This window comes from Tyto alba, unplaced genomic scaffold, assembly GCF_018691265.1.
Source record: "Tyto alba isolate M040663 unplaced genomic scaffold, T.alba_DEE_v4.0 Super-Scaffold_14, whole genome shotgun sequence".
NCBI lineage: Eukaryota > Metazoa > Chordata > Aves > Strigiformes > Tytonidae > Tyto > Tyto alba.
Genome location: NW_024881276.1, coordinates 45,013,018 through 45,040,244, shown reverse-complemented (window position 1 = coordinate 45,040,244; position 27,227 = coordinate 45,013,018). Strand labels below are relative to the sequence as shown.

The window sequence follows — 27,227 nt, the reverse complement described above, 5'->3', positions numbered from 1 at the left end:
ATAGAGGAAAGTACCAGACTTAAAGAATTAGAAAGCAGTATGACCTTGTTAATTTTTCTATCAGTCTATAGCTGTATTAACTTATATGAGAAATGATGCTCCTTCTTAAAATCTAATATTAAAACAAACACTGCTATTTCTTTGAATATTCATTAATATGAATTAAAATGAGCCATCCTGAATTTGAGTAGTAAAATATATAAGACACCTTGAGGTAAATTACTTGATAGGAATAATGTGAAGATTTAAGATTATCAATGTGTAATGTTTTAAATGACAGAATTATTTTTACAAAAATTAGTATGGAAAATTATAAACAAGAAATAATTTTGCCTTTCAGAATTGTTTGCCTGGAGTAGTGTTCTGTAGTTTAAAGCAAATCTATCTGTCTAGAAAGAAATACATGCACCATATTATTTCAAAGCCATAAAGTGTACATATACAATAGATTACATACTCTGCACTTTGATGGTAAAAAGATGTGGCACTTGGTGCATGTACAGTGTTATAAACGGATATCATTGTCATTTTTTTCCGCACTTTTTGAGGAACAGGTAATTTTGCGATATGCTCAGTACCACACTGAAGACTAGCACAGCAATAGCACAGCCCTGGGAGCCCTGGGAACGCGCCAAGCTCACATTGATGCATGTGCCAAAGTTATTTCATTCCAGCTTTTTTTCCCATGTGAACTGCCAGTGTAAGGTGTGTGACTCATCCCAGTTTAGGACAACAGATGTTCCTCTGTGTCTTTTCCATCTAAGGAGATTCATTATGATCTTCTCAGATTAATTCAGTTATGCTCAGGCAGAACCTGACCCCTACTTGAATATTGGCTGGAATCTAACCTCAATTGAACAGGAGCCATACATGTTCTCATTAGACAAGATACGGACATTTCTTATAAGAAGCCAAGTCACGTAGATCAGACAATCCTCTGAATTTCTGAGTGACATTTTGGAAAGCTAAAATTAGTTATTTCTCTTCTACTGCCCTGTGCCTTTCTGTGAGGTCTGTATGACGTGTGTGAGGTTCATTGACCCTCAACCTCCCTAGTACTTAAATAGCTAAACCGTTCCAGTCTTTCCACCTCTTTCATTAGAATTTGGCATAATGTTTAACTGAGTTAGAAGGATCACATTTTTTCAGACACAACTATGTTACTACTTCCCTCTTTTCCATAAGTACCAGCTATTACTTTCTTGGTTCAGTTTTTGCTTTTATGTTAGATTTTTAAATCATGAAGAATAATATACACACCAGCTTCAATCCACATGAGGCTGAAGGAAGCCTGCAGACTGTGTGACATTATTCATGAGAGGGCATAGTTCATTTGGTACTGTTGTGGCTCGATTGTTAGTCTGTACTGGTTCTTTTTCCGGGCATATTCTTTTATTGTTGCTATACCTACCATAGCATGCTTGATAATGCTGCAAGCTTCCTGACTGAATTTTAAAGTGAACATCAAGTGGCAAGATTGAGGAAGAGGAAAAGGCTTATAACAACAGAAATGAGCATATGAGCACTTCAGGTGCCTGGCCAGTCAGTGAGTATACTCAGTGTAAAATAGCAAGCACTATGCTGTTAACATTGAATGATCAGCTGGGCATTTTTTAGCCTCATGATAATCATTTTCTTTTAAAATGAACACTTTGCTCCCATAATATTTTTCAATTATTTGAGGTGTAAATAACAATCTGCTGCCTACAAATAGAATGTTTCTGATGTGACTAGAATCAAGAAATGTAGGGTCATGCAATAATACATTTTCATTACATTTTCAGCACGTTCTCGTAAAAACAAGAACATTTAGTAATTTGGATGTATAAGAGCTTCTGGATAGTTGTATTAAGTAAACCTTAGTATTTGACCATAGCTGCAGGAAGAGATCAGTATGTCGTGGTGAGGCACCAGGGCTCCAAAGAGCGCCTCTGGCATTCTTGGCTGTTCAGAGCTCCTGGGAAATGAACCATGTCTGGTGAATGTTTTTAAAAAATAATCACTACAAATGCACTTTGGGAGATAATCATTAAAATGAAATCTCCTAGCTTATTTTAGCATGGTAAGTGATGTTAAACAAGCTTCTCAGATTTCCTATTCTGCTGTTATTAACCTAGTTTCCCAAGGGAAGAACTATAAAAGTCTTAGATTCCAAAAAGAGGAGAATATAGGTCTCAGAACTGTTGAAAACAAGAGTGAATAATTATGAGACTCAATGACCAAATATAATTTTTGCCTGAAGGAAAGAACCTAATGACCTTGCAGCAGCCGTTATTAATGACACTGGTATAATTACTATTAGGAAATGGCCTCTAAATATCTATTAAATGCAGCAAATGGTTTATCAAAGAAGTTCTGAGCTAGGCCTTCTCCATTAGGTGCCTGGTTTGTCTCCTAATCATTGTTGCCAATTATTTAGAAATGACTTCTAGACCTTTTGTATTTAATAATAAAGTAGCCTACAGAGCTATTACTATTGTCGTTCCTACTGAACCAAAAAATGTCAATGACAGAAATATAATGCTGTTTAAGCAAGCCCAGTGGATTTGATTTAAAAAAAAAAAGAAAAAATTAGATAGTTCAGTCTCTGCTCATCTTGTGTTCTTGTCTGTAGCCAACACCATTTTCCCCAAGGAAAACTGCATATACAATGCTTATTTCAGTAACTGCTAGAGGACCTACACAAATGTACTAAAAGTGCATTAATGGTTTTGAATAGATGGTTTCAAACTCTTTCAAAGACATAGGCATAGGAGATATGTAAACTATTACCAAACAAGAAACACAGCTAGTTCCATACCTCAAATAAAGCTAAGAAAGCTAAATCCGCTGATAGCAGATGTTGATTCCCAATAAAAGAAATTATTGAACATTTTTTCTAGTCGTTCGGCATTTGAACTTCAGAAAAAAATAGTTTTAAAAATAGTTTACTGACACAGCAAGAATGATAATGCTAACTGCAGGAATCAGCTGTTAATCTTAAGCATGTGATTATGTAGAGTCAGAAATCAGAAGCAGCTATTTTACAGTGCAGTGAGTTTCAGCTCCCTCCCAAGGACAAGCTTTAGATTATTTTGATGAACATATTGTAAAAAAAAAATGGCTCTTCAAAGAAAGATAATATATCAGCTGTACAAAAGGAATTAGTAAGAAGTTTAACATGTTTAATCCTGAATTAAAAAAAAAAAAAAAGAATGTACTCTCAACTTAAAACATTTTGTTATTATTGTTGTTGCTGTTAATAATAACTAGTTTCAGTGTGTTCACCTTTGAGTTTAGGTGTGGTATCTGAAATTAGAGTTTTAGTTCCCTCAGGTACCTTAACACACATTCAGGAGTCAGACTTTGGGTTTGTAAATGTGACATATTTTTACAAAAAGAATGGTGAGTTTTGTGGGCAATGACCTAAATACAACTAGTGTAGCTGCCAAAAGATGGCCATCTAAGCAAAAATAATTTCCTTATTTATAAGTTAAATACAATGTCCAGGTCCCTATTTCTCTAGAACCTGTCAGGTTTCCTCTAGCCCTTTAAAAAATAAAAACTAGCTTAAAAGTTCCCAATAGTCTTCATCTGTGAGCCCAAACTATTTTAAAAACTGAAGCTAGGACAGTGTTTTCTTAATACACAAACTACTTACCATTCATAAATTGTTCTTTCACAACCATAAAGGTGGATTCACAGATTACATCAAGAAGATATGTACTTTGAGACATAAGTGAGGTTATGTCTTTGTCTAAATGAAGGATTGTTCCAATATGAGATACCATTTCACTTACAGTTTTTTCCTGCAATCCTTGATGCATTCAAGAGATATTTGGGAAGATACAGACATGTATTCATTTTTGTATTCTGTAAAAAGACATGTATTCATTTGGGGGGGAAATCCAGAGAAAGTTCCTTTTTTTTGCTCTCTCCTGAAACTACTTTGCAACTGCACACTAACCATGTAGAAGGACACACTGGTTTTAGTTTGCCACTTTTAACATTTATTTCAACTGAAATAGAGACAAAGCCACTGACTGCATTATATAAGCAACCTCTTTTTTATTAAGTAGTGATGTCCCCAAAGTAGTCATTCTGGGAGAAAGGGGAAAAATCCAAAGTGAAAGAGAAAGTTCTTTTAAGGAGAGCCATTCCATTTTTCATTCAATAAAACATACTGTTTCTATGTTTAATATCAGTATAATCATTTTACCATGTATTAAATAAAAGTTGTAGGTTTGGTGGGGGGTGCTTGTTGTGATGAAAAATGAACATAAGAGGAGCTTTTCATTTAAATACGTGATTTCATTAGCCAACTTGAATTCATAGAAAGGGTAACTCCCATGTAGTTTTGCTAGTTTTGTAGCCTAATCAAATCATTAATGTTTATTTTGTTGAATTAAAGAAACATAATGTAAAAATTCTCTTTTCCTTTTTTTTTTAAATATATTAGTATTAATAGTTTCAAAATGCCCTTTCTTGATGTTCTTGTCAGGGAGGCTGAGTTAACAACCTATTATTATGTACTCCTTACCGAGCTGTTAATAGCTTTAGAGTCTTTTGCAGGAATTCACCTGCTGCTCATAAACACATTTATGTTGCTGCAGGAACTCCACCAGGTTGATGCATCTTGTATTTGCATTGACCTTGCACAGACTATCTTGTTTTCTTTCATAAACTGCCAGAAGTACTAGAGTATTATATTAACAAAATGGCAGTTCTTTAGTGACTGAGACAGCTCTTCATTTTTAAAAAAGTATTGTCACCTGTCTGTAAACTTCTTTAACATTTTTTCAGACTTTTTTTGTTTGTTTCTACCTGCTCCAAAAATATTATTTCCACTGAAGATAGTTAAATTAGAAATGGGCACAAAAACAGGAACAAAATTTGCTTTGACAGTTTTGAAAGTGTAAAATCAGCATTTTAGAGTTATAGAATGGTTGGGATTGGAAGGGATCTTAAAGACCATCTAGTCCTAACCCCCCTGCCCCGGGCAGGGACACCTTCCCCCAGCCCAGGTTGCTCCAAGCCCCGTCCAGCCTGGCCTTGAACCCTTCCAGGGAGGGGGCAGCCACAGCTTCTCGGGGAAACCTCTGCCAGTGTCTCACCACCCTCACAGGGAAGAATTTTCTCCTTATATCTAATCTAAATCTGCCCTCTGTCAGTTTAAAACCATTGCCCCTTGCCCTATCACTACACCCCCTGACAAAGAGTCCCTCCCCACCTTCCCTGCAGCCCCCTTTAGGCACTGGCAGGCCGCTGTAAGGTCTCCCTGGAGCCTTCTCTTCTCCAGGCTGAACAGCCCCAACTCTCTCAGCCTGGCCTCACAGGGGAGGTGCTCCAGCCCCCTGAGCATCTTCGTGGCCTCCTCTGGACCCACTTGAGCAAGTCCACGTCCTTCTTATGTTGGGGGCCCCACAGCAGGACACAGGACTCCAGGTGGGGTCTCACAAAAGTGGAGTAGAGGGGGAGAATCCCCTCCCTCGACCTGCTAGCCACTCTCCTCTTGATGCAGCCCAGGATAGAGTTGGTTTTTGGGGCTGCAAGCACACAATGCTGTCTTGTATTCAGTTTTCCATCCACTAACACCCCCAGGTCCTTCTCCTTGGAGCTGCTGTCAATCCATTCATCACCCAGTCTGTGTTTGTGTTTGGGATTGCTCTGACCCATGTGCAGGACCTTGCACTTGGCCTTGTTGAACTTCATGAGGTTTGCACAGACCCACCTCTCCAGCCTGTCCAGGTCCCTCTGGATGGCATCCCTGCTCTCCAGTGTGTTGACTGCACCACACAGCTTGGTGTCATCAGCAAACTGGCTGAGGGTGCGCTCAGTCCCACTGTCCATGTCACCAACAAAGATGTTAAACTCTGCCAGTCCCAATACCAACCCCTGAGAAACACCACTCGTCACTGCTCTCCTCTTGGCCATTGAGTTGTTGACCTTTGAGTGTGACCATCCAGCCAATTCCTTATCCACTGAGTGGTCCATCTTTCAAATTTTAGTTTACTAGTTAAACAGTTTGAGTTTACTTGTTAGATATTTTACTTTGTCCTTAGAAATTCACATTAAACTAATTGGAAAAAGATTTCCATTTTTGCTTTATCCTCCTCCATTAACTTACTCAGGTGTTTGAAGAAAACATAAATTTAAATAATATGCTCTATTTATTGTTGAGTAGTGCCAGGATCTGCAATATAATCATGATGCCAGAGATTAATTCAGTCCTTTTGAGTTAACCTTACAAGATAGATGTTTACTGTCTGCCTGCACTGAGACACAAAAAGTTGCACACACATGCTCACAAATACACAAAGAATGTGACAGTTCCATGACTTTTCAATAGCTATTGATATATTTATATTTGAAGATGATTGTATAATGAAAAATGGTACAGAATCTCAAAGGATTGTCCCTATATATGGATCAGTAGGTTTGCTCTTGACTCCCATTCATTATTTGTATTGGAGTGATTAAAGTCAAACTGGTTAGTGTCAGGCTTTGTATTTTAGAGCCAAAGTTCTTCCTTTTAAATTGTTTCTTGCTGGGTGGTGTTAAAATTTATATTAATATTGTCAACATTATATTTATAAGCCCTGATTTTCATTGAAAAATAATTGTCCCGAAGAACTGTATACACAGTTAGCATGTGAAAGACTCGTTACCATATAACATTCATGTAGATCTGAATCAATTCTGTCTATAAAAGTAGGATTTTGCTTACTTAAAAAAAAGGAATAGCCTTATTCATACCACTGAACCACAGTTAATAGCTCTCTTATATATAACTATGAACCAAGTAAAAAACTATGAATAGTTTTGCTTTAAGTATGGCTTGTTTCCAAGCTGTTGTATAGCAGTAAGGATCTTTTCCGTATTTGCCAGGTAGGAAATACTCAGTGGCGAATGAAAACAGGAAAGTATACATTAGTCTGTTCATTTAAGAATAAAAGGTATTTATGTAGCATATTCAACCTAGGCTCAAATCACTCTTAAAATCAACCTAGTCAGTCTACCTGTCCTAACATCCTGAAAGCCTGAAACACATTTTTAAAAGGAGTTGGAAGGGCTTGTTGCCTGAAGAGATTTTTAATAAAGTATGTAGTTTCCACAAGGGTGTTTGTACTAATGCATACATTACACACAGCAGTTAAAATTTTCCATCAAAGTGTTACAAACCTGACGGAACGTGCAGCACAGAACAGGAGCCCTAATCAAAATCCTGAATTTAACTACCTGTGGATGTTTTAGGGATTCTGAAATTAGGTAAATTAGGCCGGTTTTGTCATCAGCACCATTAGAGCTGAGATTTGTGTAGCTGACTCAGTGTTATACTACATTTTTAGGATTGGTAGGTTCACGTGAATTTTGCAGCTTTGAAAACATGTTACAGGGTTTTTTTTTTTTGTCAGAACACAGCATTGGCTGCATTGTATTGTGGCAAGTCACCATCATTGCAGAAGTCTTCTGAAAAATTGAATCGTTGCTCTTGTACTGAAATTTAATTTCAGTTGTAAGATGCTTCCTTACATTAAAAATGTCTTCACACTTCAATGTGAAATAGGGGAAGCACGATTTTGGGTTCTGCTTTGAAGGAATGGAGCAGTTTTGTGTGTACAGCTGTGATTTTACCAATGCTAATAATGTTAGGTGTGAAAAGATTGCCTGCCATATGCCTCAGCAAGTTAGAGACCTTCACGTATTTGGACTGCGGCTTTTTACACTGCAGTTTTTTTACATCACATGAGTTGTCTCTTTTTATTATCTGTCCTCCAGGGTCTGGCATTTTCAATTTTAAAATTTCATTATCCAGTGACCTACTTCCCATCTGTAACTAGAAGTACCGTTCCTATGATATAGAGAGATATGTTGAGTTTGACTGAACAAATCACTGATATTCATGATTATTCACTATTTCTTATAGGCAAGGAACTAGAGTATATTCAGTAAAATAATCAAGAAGCAGATTTCGAACAAACAAACAAACAAATCCAGTATTTTTTAAAAACAATTTGTAATTAAACTTGTTGCCTAGGGATGTTTTGGAAGCCATAAGCAAAATTGCTTTAAAAAAATAATTAAGTAAATTTATGGGAAAAAAATCCATGAACTGTAAAGCATAGTGAAGCAAATTTAGTTAATTCAGAAACCCACTAATCTGCAGATTGCTGGACTCTGGGGGAGTGTTAAAGGTGATCATGGTGAGAAGGAACCTGTACTGCTTCTGTGGAGTCTCAAGTCTTCAGTGCCATCCATATATAGGACCTGATTCTGAAATTTTATCTATGAAGCTCAAATACCAAATAAATGACTTGGGAATTAGCCCACTGGCTGCATGGACATAGTTCTCTGAGCTTGTTTCACAACAAAAAAAGTCACAGAAGGCTTCCAAACTTCATATTTTGCAGGACTGCATCTGTTTCCTCTTGAGCTGTATTTGTCAGCAGGGTTATTATCTCATTATGAAGTGCTCCTTAGTGTTAGGTATCTCAGAAGAAACTGTGTTTTACTGTCCAAATATGACAGCAAAAGTTCTGAATACTGCTTGAGTTGATTTTTACCATTAGTAAGCTAGTTCATGCTTGCAGTAGCTCCTTGCTTCTTCCCAACTGGAAAAGACAGTACAGGGGAAAAGAAAATTAAAATGAGTGAAAAAATAAGAAAAATCTTCAGGAACAACTTGGAGATGCTGACATTTTTGTATGCTGAAGTTAGACGGACTCCTGGATATACCGGTGCAGGATACTGGTAAATATTTTTAATTAGCAAACAAATGTTATCAGAATAGCTCATAACTGCTAGAAAGATGGAGTTTAATATCTGTGCTTATCTGATAATTCATGTTCCCCAGCTCCCTTTATTATATTCTGAATTGCACCTTGTTCCATCACCAACTTAAGGCACGGACCTTTTTTTATTCCTTTCAATTTAATCTCCTTGTCAGTATGATCAGCAGTGTCCTATCTGCTGCTTTCACACATGGTATTCCCGTTTGGCCTGCCATGTTAACCACACAGCTTTTGCTCTACCTACCTCTCACCTTGTTGTGCTGGCAAAAATGTTAACACTGTTTTAGAGTCACTCTGCCCTCACTGAATTTTCTCTTTTTCATGGTTCATGTCATATCAACTCATTTCTGCCTTCCCAAGTATATAATCCAATTAAAATGAGGTTTAGCCAGGTTTTGACCTCTCCGTATTTTCTTTATGATTGGTTATCTGTTCTTCCCCTTTTCTTGTTAAGAGCTTCACTTTATGCATGGAGAAAGTGATGACCTGACTGACAGGCAATCAAAATATAAAATATTGAAAGGTCAAACGGGTAAAGCACACTTTAGTATTTCAGCTCCCCAAACTGTTACATCTCAGATTAATAGCAAGGGAAGTCGAGAAAGAAGAGGAGAAGATTACAACTTGAAGTGTCTGATGCCTTAAAATGCTGCAGGTTTCTTCTCTGAAGCAAATATTAGATCCATTGGCAATTTTCACTATGGCCCTACCTTTTCCTGTCAGAGTTTTCATCTTAGTTCAGATTGGTCCTCAGATTTTTGGAATCACTTTTCTAAATTTATTTAAAGTAAATTGGTCAGCTGGAAACCAAATGTACAAGATTTTTAGGAAGCGTTTTTCTAAGAATATGAATGATATCTTTGTTATTTCTATTATTGAAATTTTTCTTATCATTCTGTAAAGCAATGAGAATTTAACTAATCCTATTGATCATATTGTAATCAGATAGTAATTAATGTTAGAAGAACATTTTTGAACCTATGAGTCTTTTCTCTAATATCTTCCAAATATTACTGCTCTCATTCATGTTAACAGATATACTGTAGGTCAAAATAATCTTCTAAGAGAATGTCATGCACAAAATTAGTAAATATAAAGAAGCTTTCAGAGATAGACTTTGAGTTTTCCAGGTGTAGTTAATTTTACTGATTTCAGTGTAATTCTCATCTACATCGTTCTTTGTAAGATGAGAAGCAAGATATGACATGGGGCAGTAGGATTTCAGAAATCATATTATGGAAATATTTTATTGCAAAGAAAGAAAATATTTTTTGAGAATTATTGGGGACAAATTAGTTGTGAGAGGAATATAGGCAATATAAATCAGGCAATTTCCATAAATTAGAGCTGTGGGGGCTGTTTTTCTTGGAAACCACAAACAGTATGTACAAACTCCAGTTAGCTGTTATTTGTCTTTAATAGATTCTGCTTGAACTCATTAATCACATATTGACTATAACTAGTAAATACCTACTGGTTTATTCTAATGTGTATCTCATTATTAAAGTTCAGGTGACTCTGGAGGTAATTAAGTGCCATCATAGCTGGTTCCATGAGAAACAAAGAAGAGGTTGGAGATTGCATTTGATGATGGACTAGAGCTGTGATTAATAAAAATTCCTACCTTCCAGAATTGTGGTCATTCCTTTAAAATAATGATGCTTCCTTTGTAGGTCACATTGTGTATATCCTTCAAACTAATGTATCCAGGAGAGAGGAAAAATGTGACCAAATGGTCTCATAAAAGATTCTTTTTTATTACTGGTGCTTTTATTTAAACATTGATGATGTCTGAATCATGGAACTCCAAATCTTCTTTACTTTAATGTGGTACTTATTCAGCTTTGACATTGTGCTTTAGTGCACAGGAGAAGGACCTGGTCCCTGTGGTATAGAGATTGAATCTTTATTAGTATTTCTTTCTGTTAAGTGATAGTGCCCTGAAAAGGCTAAGCAGGATTATATGGCTTAAGTACAGAATTTTCATATTGAGGACAATGGATATAAACTTGAAAATGTATTTGCAAGCAGCTGATAGTACGTTCAGTTACCATCTCCCTGGATTCTTTCCACACACATACACTGGGAAGTGGTAGGTACACAGTAAGTATGTTTTCAGCTGTCAGAAGCCTTTGAAAACCCATTCCCCGGTGTCAGTTTAAGAAGGCTCTTCAGTTATGCATGGGGTGCAATGAACTGAATACCTTGATTGTCATTCGTAAAATAAGCTAGACACAGAGTAAATTGCAAGAGAGTGGTAATTCCTGGAGCTCCCATTAAATATTCTAAATGATAGAAAATTATATTTGGTTATATTTCTCAATAGCTAAAATAAAGACTGATACTATTTTGATTAGAGCCATGTTTCTCCCTCCCACTCAAATATTAACAGTGACAAATCTTGTATGCCTGAAAGTGCCCAGATTTTTATCAGTGCTTTACTGGTAAAGTTAATCTTTTAAAGGTTATTTGAGCGCTATAAGAAAAATTCTGCATTTCAGCTTTTATTACCATTACTTTTTTTTTTTTTCACTAAACATTTTTAGTTATTTATACTTTTTCTCAGCCATGACATCAGAACATAAACTCTTTGATTGCAGTATGAGTCTAAACTGATAAAAGGTCATCACATTTTGGTTAGTCTTTATCAATATTTTATTTCATATATGTACACAAAGTCCTAATTTCTGTGCTGTTGCCCTCTGAAGTAAGGTGGGGATAAAATTAGAGTGCACCTAAAAATAGGTGTGGTATGTGGAGATTTATCTGTTTGCAAGTGTTAAGGTCATCAGAAGGAATCCCCTTTCTTTTGAGCACGTGAAAAAAATGGTAATACACATCATGATAATATAACATCTGGATATTGAATGAATATGATATTCGCTAATACGGTAGCTACTTTCAGGCAGTGAAGAACTATAATTTAAACTGATGATGTCATACAGTAGAAATGTTTCATTACAGCATGTGTTGACGGGACAGATCCAGCTGTTTTGGTACATTACAAAAGAAGAGAGCTTTTCATTATTTTTTATACTCTGATCCTGCTACTCCATTAAATCAGTTTCTCTAGTCTTAGACCATTAGCACCACTGTAACTTCCTCAGTTTATTTCTTTAGATATGAAAAAAATGTCTTGACTATAGAGTCAGATATAAAATTAGGATAGATTCATATTCAGATACTCATGCAGAGGTGGCTGCAGGAAAAAGTTTGATTTTGAAAGGTGTTCATGTTCATGCATAGACCATGTCACGAATTTATGAATACTGTCTTATAATCAGAACTGAATCAACTGACAAGAATCACACGAACAATATGAAAGATACAATTTCCTTAGAAACAGAGATAGCATTTTCAAAGTTCATAATATGATTAACTTGGATAGCTAGTCATAGGCTTTGTATTTCATTGTGTAATAACATTGGTATCACTTGTCATTTGGATTATATTTATGTTTTAATTACAGACTTTCACCAAGATAAATTTGCAGTAGGCTATAGAAGAGGTCTTCTGGATTTCCTCATATCAGATTCTGACTTGTAGTTATATTAGATAGACTCCTTTAACTTATGTTAAACGTATGGTCTGAGAACATAAACAGTTCTGAGAACATCAGCCTCTGTGTTCTCAGAACTGCTTCCTGGGAGTCCTATGCCATTTTAAGATTACAAATGCTGCTCAGATACTAATGTGAAGGATCAGAGCATTTCTTGTACTTCTTTTATGTGAACTCTGAGCCAACAGTTCACTTACTGCTTACATGAAATAGGAAATACAGCAATACCAGTGAAACTTTTATTTGCAGATTTTGTAGCAGTCCTCTGTAGTTATCAATAAATACAGAACAGGTGTAGTCCCTGACATTTCCCATTGATCCTGGTCCCATCACTGTCCAGGTCAGTGATCTATCTCAAAACATACTGTGGCTCCTTCTAGCCCACAAAACCATGCTTCCTTTCTATGAAAAATAGGGTGCATGGCAGGAGGGATAATAGGTGTCTAAATTTTGCCACAACATAAAATCAGCAACTGGTAAAAGCAGACACTAACATCCAGAAAGTACATCTAACTCCTGCAGTTTAAAATACACTTTTTGAATGCAGAATCCATGCAAAAGTAAGTGCATGTTATCTGTAGCAAGAATAAGACAAAGTATCCAATACTCCTCTGCTGAATAAATTTGTATTGTTTTATTTTGAGACAGTCTTTAGCCTTCCTGGGAAAGATCATGGCAGAAGGAGTAGCCAGTCTTGAGTCACCCCCCTCAACCTCAAATTGCATCTCTCTCTGGAAAGCTCTGGCTTTTCAGGTCAGATGCCGATCTTGTCATTGTCTTGAGAAGGGAGTAATGGCAAAGCATCCACTCTTTGGAGAATTGTATTATGGATGAATCCAGTCCAAAAAGATTGATTTATTTGTGTGAAACATACACATAAAACAATGTGAGGTTTCCAGCTATTAATCATTTTGTCTCGAGTTTGAGCACCTTTCTCAGCTAGAGGCTTCTGAAGTTTTTCTTCTCAGACACACCAAGGTGACAGGTTCCCTTTTCCCTGTTTCACTTGCAATAACAAATCCTACCCCCTTTCTCATATGACAGCAGTATTGCTTTTATGATTGTGTACTTCTAGACATCTTTTTTTTTGGACTGTGTGATGGATGATGTAAGATTTTCAGAAAGGAAAGAAGAAAGAAGATGGGAGGGCACAGAGATGGGACCCCTCAGGGTCTCCTGCAGGCAGCCCCAGGCACATGGTGAGGGGGCAGCAAGGCAGACAACACTTGGAGGTGACCAGAATGCCTTCTACTACCCAGAGGGGACAGACAGAGATGGTTGCCCCTCAGGAAGTTGCTGTTAGCCACAGTTTGCCCACGTGGACGAAGGGACCCATTTTGTTGATTAAATGTTACCGTCACAGTCCTTGTCACACTCATTACCTTTGACCAGCTACAAATCATAACTTATACTTGATAACTGACTGTCCACATCCCTGGTCAGGGAGCCGCTATATACCAAATGCTGTGCTTTACACAAGCAGTTGTTAGTCTGTAATAACACATATAACAGAACATATATTACTCAGACTGTTTTTTTCAGAAGTCATTCCTAATTTTTTTGCTGCCACTGGCCTTGTTCTGCAGACTTCAGGGAGTAAATCTTATCATTGGATCCATTCCAGACTGTAAAGTCTCTGCCCAACTATGTCTGGCCCATGACAGAAGGAGCACATAGTACTCACTAAAACTTTAAAATGAAGCATATGAATATCTGGCTAAAACAAGCATTTACTGTTTACAAAACCTTTAATGAACATATCCAGAATCTTTCCTTCACTGGATATCATGTCTTTACGTGGACTGAAGAGCAGAAACAGAATCTTGTACTGATACTGCATTTAACAGGCAAGATCATAAACATTGGGCCATACCTATGATTCAGTGTGGTCTTAGGATAGTAGAAAATCAGGCGGTTTCTTTATTTTCCTAATTCTTAGTTTGATTTTGATCCGGTCACTAGCTTGTGTTGAAAGACTTGGTCTCTTTGGACAGAAATGTACACACTTTAGTCAACAGCTTCATTATGAAATAAATTCAGGTCTTGTGTTTTCCAAGTTTGCATACCCTGGCCAAGTTACATGTTAAGATATATGACCCCTCTCTGCATGGAAGTCCCTGGAAGTTGCACATATAACAACGCTATAGAATAGAAATGAGCTATTTATGACACATGGAATGTTTGTGAAATGTCCATAAAGTAGTAGGAAAACTCCTCTGCATGTGTAGGAGTTCTCTATTTCCTTACAAATCTGAATATTAACTCACATACATGTTATTTTTCAAGTTGAAGCAAGAGTGATTAAAAAAAAAAAAAAATCTATCACTTTAACCAGTTGGCCTTCTGTCAGAAGAAAATAGATATTTTCTGAAATTTCTTTTTAAAAAAGTATATCTAACATCCACTAACTTGGTCAAAGTGAAGTTATAACATTTCAAGTAATTGGGAGAAATCTGATACTTATAGAAATTGCTAGATGGTATATTAATCATAGTCTCCATCCACAAGATTACATGTACACTGTGTCTTTACTATTTCAATTTAAATAGATGCTTCTTGCTGTTTCGAAATTTGGTAATAGACTGTAAAACAAATCAACACTTCCTCCTACTGTAGTTTCTCAATTTATTTCCAATGTTTGAAGTGAGCATTAAATGCAATTATCTTAGATATTGGTCATTGTTGCCTTCTTTCTCCTTCATTTAACATAATCATTAAGTTAATTTTGTGTGTTTGTTTTTTAATTTGCTTTTCTTAGCCATCTCCTTGATGCCTACTGGGATAATACTTATATACCTGCTGCCCTATGCGACTGTGACTGTGTTACATCATGACTGAAGTTGACTCAGCATGTTCTATATAAGACTGTTTTATATAAAAAATATATATGTTGATCAGAAGAGATTAAGAGGCCAACAGAATCTAACGGAAACCTTTCCTTCTGGTTGTATCTCATCTGTGAACCAGATTGTTTCCCTCTTAACAGGCTGCAAGCACCCTTTGAATAACTTATACATACTCTAATATTACTACATGGTATAATAAATGCATATGGTGCCCTGTGGGTATCACAGTTGTATTGTTAAGCATATGCCAAGGACATTTCCGCTCATATGTCAGTTTGGAGACAAATCCTGCTGCAACAAAGTAAAGCTAGCCTCAAGGCACCATATTAGAGATTACTGATTTATCAAGTGGCAGTAACTAATGACAGGGAATAAACTCTTTTCTTCTAAGTCATCCCCTCATGTAAAAGTGTCATCAGTGACCTGTCTAGCAAAGCAGCACTTAGTTTTTGCACAGCAATCAATGTGACTGGTCTCCATTCTACAGCAGCTGGTCTGCAGTGGTAATTCTTACTGACCTCTGCACACAATAATTCTCAGTGATCTCTGCAAGAGTCAGGAATTCTCAGCAGATGCCCAGGATCAATTTCAAGGAGATTAACAGGGGACTTCTGCGGAGCATGTTTCTCCTTATAGAATGTGAAAGAGAATTTCATGTATGACTACATGGAAAGAGAAACTAAGTTCAACAGCAGTGAAGCAGTTGAACCATGCTAGAAGTTTACAGACTTTAAAGAAAAAGTTAATTTTTATTTTCTTTTACCCACAGGTCTACCCACGGATAGCGCCGGCATTTTGGCACTACCTGCGGGTAGAAGTGAGTAGCGGGCATTTGAATACTCCCACATCTTTACTTTACAGCTTACTAGTATTTACTGACCTGCTAGTTTGTCCATTGTGCAAAAATAATGAGCTACCATTCTAGCTGCCATTTTCTGTGAATGTAGTCCTGTACTAATTCCATATTGTTTTGACTGCAGTGTAACTACTAACCCAAGTCACAGAGATGTGATGTGCTTATATACAAGATTAAAGACAAAAAATTGAAATCTAAGTGAAGGCCATATCATATATTATGACTACAGTACAAAATCAAAGTATAGAAATCCATACCTGCACCTCTTATTATAAACACATTTTACATTCATGAGAAGAATATGGAGCTCCAGTTCTGCTATATCATTTTTGCAACGTTTGTACAACTCAACTTGATACCATTTCTCCCCTCTTTTGTCCCTCAGGAGCATGAGCAGCTCAGCTATTCCTCCACAAGGTCCAAGGCTCCAAGTGTTATCATCACAGGTCTCAAGCCAGCCACCAAGTATATATTTCATATCAGAGTCAGGACGGCAGCAGGATACAGCGGCTATAGCCAGAAGTTTGAATTTGAAACTGGAGATGAAAGTAAGTTTCACTGAAGGAAAAAAAAAAAATCAAATACAGTAGAAGTAGCATCTAGTTCTAAAACAGTGAGACACTGGGAATTTGAATGGCTGAATCCATACCATTTGCTTATCACAAAATGACCACTGATATATGATAAAGAACAAGTAAGACTCAGACTCATATTTCTGGATTTATAACAACAAATGGAAATTTTAGCCCAACACTGCAGCTGAAGGAATGTTTTCTTCTGCAAAATTTCCTTATGGGTCCCTTCCAACTTCAGATATTCTGTGATCCATCCTTTGCTCAAAGAAGGCCTTTCTTTTGACATCTAGAAATACCCTTGGTCAGGCTTTACATAAGTCCAGCAGCTTCATGCAAGCTCCCAGAACACAGTGATGGAAGTCTTTTCTCTGTAGTTGTTAGTGCTTCCCGATTCTATAAATAAAAAAAACACAAAACTTTTATATGCATTTCCATCAACCAAGCCTACTAAATTTGCCAGTAAGAACCAAAGAGCCTACATATTCCCACAGAATATGCAAAAAGGCTTGATGCTATGTATGATATTCATGCTCTGATCAATTTTATATTTAAGTCATGTATTGCCCTCCATGTTCAAAGAAACTACAAACACGGTATTTACAAGCATTTGAGATAAAATTAGTGTAGTAGATACAACACTAAAACACTCATTAATTAAATTACTTTAATTAACCAATTATCTATACCATGTTTTCCATTAGTGTTTTAGAATTCAAGTTGCTTAAGCTAAAGTACAGATTCAGAACTGTGTAAGTGTTTTCAAGAGCACACATGGGTTTGTGTTCTGTTTTCATTGCTTCTTAACTTCTATTTCAAAAATGCTTTAGGGATAGATTTCCAAGTGCTTAATGCCTAATTGGACTCTTTAAAATTTTGGGGGTACTTAAGCCAGCTGGTTTGAATAGGAGCACTTGGGTGCTTTGAAGAATTCCAGTAGATGCTGTCTGCATCTTCTGATGCAATAAATACTAGGCTTTGGGCACTCAGGGGCATAACTCTTATCAAAAGTAAATGGTACTTAAACCTGTATGAGCCTATGTCATGTTTGTGAAAATGCAGCTTACCCATCAAAATCAGGAAGTCTGTGGTTCCAGTGACATTTCTCTCATTGGCACTGATGATAGAAACATCTCCTGGGAGTGAGATTCCACCCACTCCTTCCCATCCCCACATTTCCTTCTTGGTTGCACTAATGCAACTGGCTCTTGGGCTGCATTGAGGAGCTACAGCTCACAACACTCTTGAACATTTATTACTTTCATTACTTCTAAGTTCTCAGTGTGGGTCCTGATAGTGAAACATAAATATACATTATATATTTGCAGTTTACCAACATTTATTGCTTAAGCTTGTGCCTGACTAAAAGTATTTGATTTGTTATAAATCATGTGATTGAAAGGAAATGCAGACAGAAGAGGTTTTGTTTATGATCAGTTGAGATGGAGGTCGAGAGAAATTCTTCTGTTGTTTGAAATGGTACCTGGAACTAGATAAAGTCTTCCGTTTAATTAAAAGGGTAGTTCAAAGAACTGTGGTCTTATTCAAATATTTATGCAGCACTGCTTTAGATTTCAAATGGAAAAAAAAAAAAAAAAAAAAAAAAAAAAAGCAAAGTACATGCCTGCTGGTAAATACTACTTAGTTCAAGTTGAAGCAGTACTCAGTGACCAGTCAAATGATGCCTTGTTACTTTCCAGAGATCTTACTTCCTCACAGTAGTATTTTGAAAATTGGCCTATTCTAAACTTTAAGACAGTATCAGATGATTATGATCATTCATTTGTACATCTTTCATAACACAGGCCAAATGTCTGTAACATTGTAACTTTTCCAGATAGCTAATGACAATAGATTGAAATGTAACATCTACCATATACAAATAGTCTTGATTTAAAGTCTTCCAGTAATGGGGAGCTCCCCATATTTATGGGTAGATAGTGCCAGTGCCAGTGCTTAAGCCTTATAATTAAAAATTTGCACCTTATTTCTAGCCTGAATTTTTTTATTTAGCTTGTACCTTATGACCCTTTTCTACCAAATTAAAAAGCCAAATACAATCAGAAATCTATTCCTCATCTAAACCTATGGGGTTTGTTTTTAAGAATTCTTTTCTTTCCCACAAGTGACATAAATGCTCTCTCTCTAAAAGTAACACCAGCTTTTCCAAATATTGGATCATTTTGTAGCTCTCCAAAATTTTAACATCCTTTTTGAACTAAAACATCAGAGCTGAACCTGATACTGAATTAAACTGGAAAACTAAATCTGTTTATGATGACATAAACAGACCTAACACTGCTTACCTCCTTGTAATTCAGTTTTCCTTTACTAAGAGGTCTAAGCACTTGCTGCCTGAACTACACAGCTGAATAACTAGAACATAGCAGCATCGTTGTCAGTAACATTGTATTCCAAGATACTGACCTACATTTAGATGGAGCGGTTGGGGAGGGTTGTGTTGAGACTTGGGCTGCATAGTTAAATCAGTAAACAGAAATGTTTATTCACCTTGGCTGGCATGCATCTATCTTAAAAACCAATCCATGTTAAGCTGTGTAGGAACCTATCTTCATCATTTACTACTCTGACAGTATGCAGCTCGGATGAAAATTTTCTGATTTTTTAATACATATTCATCTCAATTATTCTGAAAAATACCAAATAATATTAGACCGAGTCAGACTATTGCTGGTCCCTCCATCCCTACCCTTTAGAAACAAGTTACTTGATGAAAATTCCACATTTGCAATTACTTCTTGTGGTCATTCAGTAAGCCTGATTTTAATTAATTTAATGTGAGCTATACAGATTTTATATAGAATTAATGTTTTTGTGAGAAGGCTGGGAAGAATAGAGTCTTTTAAAAATCTGTGTTGTCAACAGAAAATTTATCAACCAACAATCTCATAAAAATGACAAAAATAGTTCAAGTCATGTGTTTGATAGAAATCCTTCTCAGTTGTCATTAGCTTCTAAACATCCTTCATCTCTCTACCGATTGTACATGTTATAGTCTTAGCATCTAGGGAAGAATTCCAGGAGCAGTTTCGGATGAACGTCCAAGGTTATTCCATTTACCCTGCTTGAATATTGACATAATTTGTTAATAAATAGTGGTAAAGTGAACAACCCAAAATTAGGATTTTTTTTCTAAAGTGGTAGACAAGTTGTAAAAAAGTAATGGTTTATCAGCTGTGAGACGTGTAATCAATGTTCTAAAACATACTGTCCTTGGCAGGACAGTGCTGTCATGTCTTCTCCAGTTTACTAGTTGAAACTCTACCCATGCCACTTCAGTTACGTAGGATAAAACTAGATACATCGTTACTAGGAACGCTAAGACATTTTTGGTATAATTATTAATGGTGGTGCATGAGTCAGAAAGAAGACCAACTCTGTAGCAGTAACAAAAAAAGTTAGTTAATGGTGCAATGCTCATCTGGTTTTTGGAAAGCACCCTCACTTACTGATCAGCAGACTGAGGCAACCACTGCTTGCAGATCATGTTGTTGAACTCTTCTCCCTGCTGCAGATGCTAATAAATGGGACATGTAAAAGAGTAAAATTTGTACTTTCTTTGTGAAACAAAATGGAATTACCTAGAAAAGTCAGAAAAATTCTCTTCCAGTAAGCAGGGATGGATGAATGGATGCTGTCAGGCATTTATTCCAACGTTAGGAGCCTGCTGCTAGGAAATGTAATACCTTTGCAAAGCATAGTAACTACAGCTTTTGACTGTGTTCCTTATTACCATTTTATTCAGTCTCTCTGTTTCAGCACCTTACAGGCAAAACACTTCTAGCAAAGCTGAGAGGGTTTCATACACTCCAGCACACACGTGTGTACCACTGCTGTGGCTATAAATTAAGGCATACCCTCACTTGTAGTTCCTGGTTTTATGTATCAAGAGTACCAACTATCTGAGTCACCACAAAAAATCTCTGGTCCTTCCTAGAATAGAATGTATTCTGAGAATAAATAATCCTTTGTCCCAGGGCAAACATGCTTTAATTTCTAACTGTTTTCTCTCTCTCTCTTTTTTTTTTTTTTTTTTTTTTTTTTTTTTTTTTTTTTAGCTCTCTCTTCTAACTAGCTGTTTACGGAAATTTTTTTTTGTTTGGTTGAATGGTTTTGTTTTTTTAGTTAATGATTCAAAACATTCTTTTTTTCTGGAGGAATGGTTTTTTTACTGCATCATGTCAGAGGCTCTTGTGCCTAAAGGAACTTGTAAAGTGCTGAACAATTTACAGTTGTTGGCCAGTGCAGTGTTTTCATGCTGCAGCTCTCTTGTGCACAGCTTGTTCTAAAACTGAGAGTATTTTCCATGTCAGCCTTCTCATCATTATGAAAAAAAAATCTGAAAGGCAGCTAGTTGGTTTGTTCCAGACAGGACCTAAGGGGCAAACTAACGTGTGTAGTGTGGACTAGTGCTTGGGATGAACAGTGATAAATGTAAGAACTTGTTGATTATTAATCCAGAAGCAATCTAAACTTTTGTATGCTTCAAATAAATCATATTAGCAATGAAAAAAAAAATCAGAAATGCTAATAAAATACCTGATTAGTTATTTTATAAATTTGAGGACTGTGGAAAGTTAATTGGGTTGAAACCCTGATCTTAATGAAACAATAACTTTAATTTTTTTTACTATAGTCACAGATGGTGATTTTCATGTATTATCAGATCTGCTGAATTCTCACATTCTTCTGTCTCTTCCCACAGCCATGAAATCTATCTTTAACTTTTCAGCTTCAAATCGTGCTACTTTGGATTTGCCACCAGATGTCATTTAGACCTTGAGCTCCATTCTTTCCAGAACTTCAAAGCTCAAGAGAGGGGTCTCAGATCATTGATTCTGATAGCAATCCAATACTGTTTCAAGTACATGCTCTGTTTCATGCCACGACAGAGAAGCCATCCCTAGGATTTTTAGAAACACATTAAATTACCAATGCAAAATGAAGAATTTTTTTGTTAGAGTGTTTGATGTTTTGTCAATAGTAAATTAAATTTCTGGTTGAAACAAACAAATGAGAAGGCACATATCTTATATTAGAAACTGTCTTGCTGGGTCTCTTCCCATGTCTGCACAGTACTACATTCATTCAATAGCAGTCAGCATTGAATACCTTAGAATGTCTCATTTTAATCTTGAAGTATTTCCTTACTGTTTTATATTATCAGCCATTTGTTCTTCAAATTTTACTTTGGTCTATCTGATTTCTCTACTGTATGTACCCAGAAGCCCCAGAGACTTTACTTTTCCTCTGCATTTCCTAAACAAGAGCAACATCCTTGCTCAGATCTCAAACTGCTTGCACAGGCTTTCCATTCATCCACTGGTCAGAAAGCTGATGATAGGGACAGCACTTGAAAGAATGCTGTTCAAGCAAACACATACCAAAAAGTTTTATATTCTTATGCTAGTGATGATATTATTTTTCCCTTTTAAAAGTCCTTTTCAAGATTGCCTTTTCATTGCTTCCTCCCTTTCCCACGTTCCCCCTTAGATTGGAGCCCATCAGCTCACCGGAGCACAGAAAGTACAGCACTTGTGAAAATGTAAAGGTTACCCTAATTGGACTTTATATTTTTCTTTCTTACTTTTCTTAAGCTCTGTTGTGTACGATGCCTTGTAAATCCATCTGACAGCCAGTTCCTGTCTATTAGAGCTCCAGTTCTCACCGTCCACCGTTCTCTATCTTACAGCTATTCACTATTATCTGTCTAGCTGTCTCTCTGTCACTTTTTTATCTTTCAGTCTGCTGGAAGGTCTGCTGCCTGATAGATGTCAAATTGAAATAACTAAAGGATGTAGCTAAGTGACAGAAGTGAGCTGTCATTAGGGCTTCCAGCCCTTTTATACCAAATACACAACCTTTTAAAAGATTTGGGGAGAAATTTGCTCATAGAAAAGAAAGGAGAACAAAGCTGGAAGGTTCTTCTATCTTTCATCCTCTTGAACCATGACCAAAGCATCTGCACCATTTCTTCCTGTCTGCCCAGTAAAGAAGTGAAGAAGCCTTGGGATATTTCCCTTTAGCCCAGAGAGGAGGGAAAGTGCCACTCCTCCTCCACACATTTGTGTGAAGAACCCAGAGAGGAGCTGAGACAGGGTGTGGATATAAAGACTAGATGGTGGGGACAGTACTGGCACCAGGATGGATGCAAAAGGGATTTCTTGGTGTGGCATTAAGCAAGGAAGCTGGAACAATACAATTAGACACTTTAAACGTAATTTCAGGTATAACCTGAGTTAAGCATGAAGAGTAATGGGAGGAAAGACTTTATTTGGAAAATACACTTCTGGGTACATGTATGATACATAATGCAATTCTAAAATCAAATCATCACTTTGACTAATCACATTAGTTGCAGCTACAATGTGTTTGAAGAGTTTTGACACCCAAATGTCATTGTATACTATTTAATCATCTGCCGGGATATGTAAAAAATCCTCCCTTTTCTTTGTCTTATGCTACTCATTTTTTAAAGTTTATTTTTGTCGAAATTAACTTACTGAGCAGACAGGCAGAGAAAATGAAACATACTACCAGACAAAACAGCCAGCCCAGTTAGGTAGGTACTAATCTCCCTTAGGAGTCTTAGCACTGATAGTAGTTTACATGTTCCAGTTGCACCAGCACTTCCTCACCTCCTTGGCTATCAACTTTAACTATTGAATGGAGTGTGGCCCCATACAGACACATTCAGCCCTGTGATCACAGACCTGTTAATGATCCCTGCACTGGATAGTTTTGTGTGGTGCATAGTTAGCAGATATTAGACCATGCACTGGACAGCATAGAGACAACAAAATAATTATTTTAGCTATGTGAATGCTGGCCATGTTGTCTAATAAATGAGATTCTGGAAAAAATGCTATGTACTTCTATGATTAGATGCAGCACTCTTATACGTACACACAAAAAGATGAAATAAGGTTTCAGGAACCTGCTTGGCTTTGCAACCTATCCTAACAGATTTTTAAATTGAGTTTTTCTGTCTTGCATAATCAAGAATAGTCCTGAGGAGAAACATAGGGTCATATACCAATATTTACAGCCGATGAAGGGGAAAAAAAAGAAAGAAGAAAAAGCAGGAAATAACAAAAAAGATTCAAGAACATGCACAACAGAAACTATGCATGTTAAAGCTCTTATTTACTACTTGAACTTTACCTTAATAAAAAGCTGGAGAAATGAGAAAAAAAACAGAGAGATTGAGACATGCTGAATTTAATTTAGAATGGCAAAATTATGCAAAAATGATAATTATTGAGTTTCCCTGATTACTATCTTTTCACTGCCTAGATAGTGTTTTATGTAACCTTTTACCTGCGTGTGAGTAGTCTGTGTATGCGCATGCACATGTGCTTATATATGTGTTGTTCACTGCACTGTGCCTTTATTGATTTCTAGAAGGATCACTTCAAGCAAAAAAAAGTATTTCCATCATTTTGCCTTACCTGCCTATCTGACAGTTTTTAACAAATCCACATTTTCCAATTATACTTGTCTGTCATTTGACATTTTTATCTGACAAGTAAATTAAGGTCATCAGGAAGTTTCAGACTTGAAAGCCCCTTATAGCGATTTGGCTACTTGAAAAAAAAAGTCCTAATGTATTGGACTCTGGCACCTCTGCCGACACAGTAAAATACAGACAAGAGAAACAGAATGATCACTTTTAAAGGACGTACATTCTCAGCTAAAAATCTTATTGCATAAAGGTGGAAAGGACTAAGTCAGTGTAGAAATTCTCCCCTTCATGAATTTGACTCTGGTTCCTGGTGTAAAATGTGTGTTATTAAACTGATGGATTACATTCTGTTTTATCTAAAACACCAAGAAATAGCAGCTCCATTCAGCAGAAAAGATCCAGGGCACATGATTTTCTTCATCTCAATAGCTGCAGAGTGTTTCTTTGGACCATGGAATCAGTCCCTACATTTGCACCTTTAATTGTCATGAAAAAAGGCCCTGAATTGTCTCCTTGGCAATGAATGGCTGTTGAAGAAAACCACAGATAATTTATCTGAGCTGGTGGTTTGCTGTTCTCCTGATGAATTAAATATTTTGCACACCTTCTTCTCCTATTAAAAAAAAAAAAAAAAAAGAGGGAAAGAGGGCTGCAGTTTGTCCTCTCACTTCCATTGCAGAGATGGGCAAGATAGGCTCATCTAAAACCTCCTTCTCCATTTACATCTTCAAACCATGCCGGGTTTTAACAATCTTTTCAACATTTAGCAAAACCCCCGCTAGTCTGAAAATAGTATTCAGCATTTGGTTTGGAGAGCCTGTTATTATTTGCATTGTTACTTCTGTGGCATGGTATTTGCTATGTTGTATTTTTCCAACTAAATGTGACTCTGTGGAACATGACACAATGCAGATCTAAAATCCATCCCCATAATATCACTAGATACTATTTTGGAGATTAGCTGTTCAGTGAGTATTTGCTACATCATTTATTGGAAGATATATATATTTAACTTGTCTGTGGAGAGCTTATGACGACAGATACTCAATGCCTTGTAATTTACTGCCTCATATCTCCATTAAATTATATGGACAGAAACCTAATGGCAGAAATTTAACAAGTGGTTTTGCTGAAAATTTGACATAAACTACTATTGTTTTTATTTGCTTTACTACTATTATAAAGCCAGTATACATTGCTAATTTATAAACCACACATAAATGTTATATAGAAGCCAAATGTTTTTCTTGGAAACAGCATTTTACGAGGTTTTGGGCAGCACTGTGTGCATTATAGTGGACTTCATCAACTGCAAAATGAAAGAATACAGCCTGCTGAGCTTTCTAGGCAGCAGCCTAGTTAATTTCCCTAAGCTTTAATCATCTGGTGCCTAAAGAAAGATGAAGATTTTGCTTATAGAACAGTTAGCAAGTTTACAGAATCAAAGTTGCTTTCCTCATAAATCTAAAATTTATTTTCTTTTCTACATAAACTACTGTTGTCAGAGGTCATTGAATAGCATTATTTATTTTTCTTTCAGAGCAGTGTTATGTTTCTCATGGAAAGAGACAGTAAGAATTAGGTAAACATTGTGCAGTGAGAATGTTCAAGTGTAACTGAGTTTAAGAAATAAAATTTTGGAGCCACAAGACAGGAGATAGAGAAAAAAAATAGCCTAATTCTTTTTCTGATCAGGTAGTACTTGGACAGTGAGGACCAGTTGGACTGTAAGTAGGTACTTTGTCAATGTAAAGATTTAATATTATACAGAATAAATTAATAAAAAGAGCAAGTGTCTAGAGGCTGGATAATTTCAGAAGATCTTTTTTAACTCCTACAAAAAGCAGAGAGAAAAACATGAGGCATAAGAAAATAATTTTTTTTTTCAACTACAGTGTTGTAAATCACCAGAGCACGTTATAGGTAAAACTATACATTTTGTGACAATAAAACTAAACAACAGACATACAGAAGATTGTGTGAGGCTACATGTTAAGTGTGCTTTTTCTGCTTTGCTTCCTGCTGAACCCAGTTTAATATCTCTTACATACATAGCACTGGTGCTGAGGGATGGAGAGAAGTTCTGAATTAGATGCAGGATTAAGATAAATAAAGCTAAAGAAAAAATATATTCCATTTTTTTGTCCAAAATCCTGTTATAGTCAAACTTTAGTAAATTGTATCTGATAATTCCAGGTCCTCATTTTAAAAACCTGAAAACATCTTCTCTGCTTCATCATAGTTGCGATGTGGATAAGGGTTTTTCACTTCACAGGCAATTTTGCATCTGATGTCCTTGCTAAGCACCAAGGAAACATTTGACCTGTGAAATGTTACCACCCATTCTGCAAGAACCCTGGGTGATGGAGCTTTAACCTATTTTCTTTCTGCTTGTCTTTCAGCTTCCGATATGGCTGCGGAGCAGGGACAGATTCTTGTCATTGCCACTGCTGCTGTTGGTGGATTCACTCTCCTGGTCATCCTCACTTTGTTCTTCCTGATCACTGGGAGGTAATTAACACTACAGTGTTCTCATTTACTCAGGGTCAGAGTCATCCAAAACTAAGAATCAGGAACAATAGTTAAGTCATTAAACCACATTTTCAGTACTCAAATAAGGGTTAGACATAGTGGGGTGAATGTCCTCTTTGTTCAGCACTGCTCATACTCACACTTCTGTTGTGAATGTTGTTTTTTGTAAAAACCCAGTTTGGGGAGCTAAGCAACTATGTGAAATCATGAAATAGCTTGGCTATTTTTAAAATAAGTTTTTGGACCTCTTGTCTGCAGAATAAGACTTTAAAAATACAATGTACTTGCACCCTTAAGGCTCTGGCATTAGAAGAAAATAAAAAAAAAAAAACACACTGTTTTTTACAGAATCTCATAACTGCCAATCACAAAGCTTTGGAGGGTGTAACCTTAGGATTTTTGATGTCTTGGGGTTGGCAGTCTGGCTTGCTAAAGGCACTTGAGTGGACAATTTTTTATTACTTTTGCTATATGCATTTTGTAGGAAAAATCATACACAATTATATGTATATTTTATATGCACATTTTTGCATCTATTAAGATAAAACACAGGAATTATGTAATGAAAATAAATGAAGGAAAACTTTACTCCAAAGTACTAAAAT

The 27,227-nt window shown here is 36.4% G+C and overlaps 1 protein-coding gene across 6 annotated transcripts in view; it reads left to right on the top strand.

Moving 5' to 3' along the window:
- LOC104357209 (ephrin type-A receptor 6) overlaps positions 1-27,227 on the top strand; it is a 508,448-nt gene that overhangs the window by 354,482 nt on the left and 126,739 nt on the right. For 3 of the 6 annotated variants that reach the window (XM_042788827.1, XM_042788825.1, XM_042788828.1), the window contains 3 exons: positions 15,946-15,993; positions 16,418-16,580; positions 26,493-26,601. In XM_042788827.1, coding sequence (XP_042644761.1) covers positions 15,946-15,993; positions 16,418-16,580; positions 26,493-26,601 — 320 coding nt within the window. Of the gene's footprint in view, positions 1-10,278; positions 10,343-15,945; positions 15,994-16,417; positions 16,581-26,492; positions 26,602-27,227 lie in introns of those variants that run through there. The other 3 variants (XM_042788830.1, XM_042788826.1, XM_042788829.1) reach the window with 2 other exon arrangements.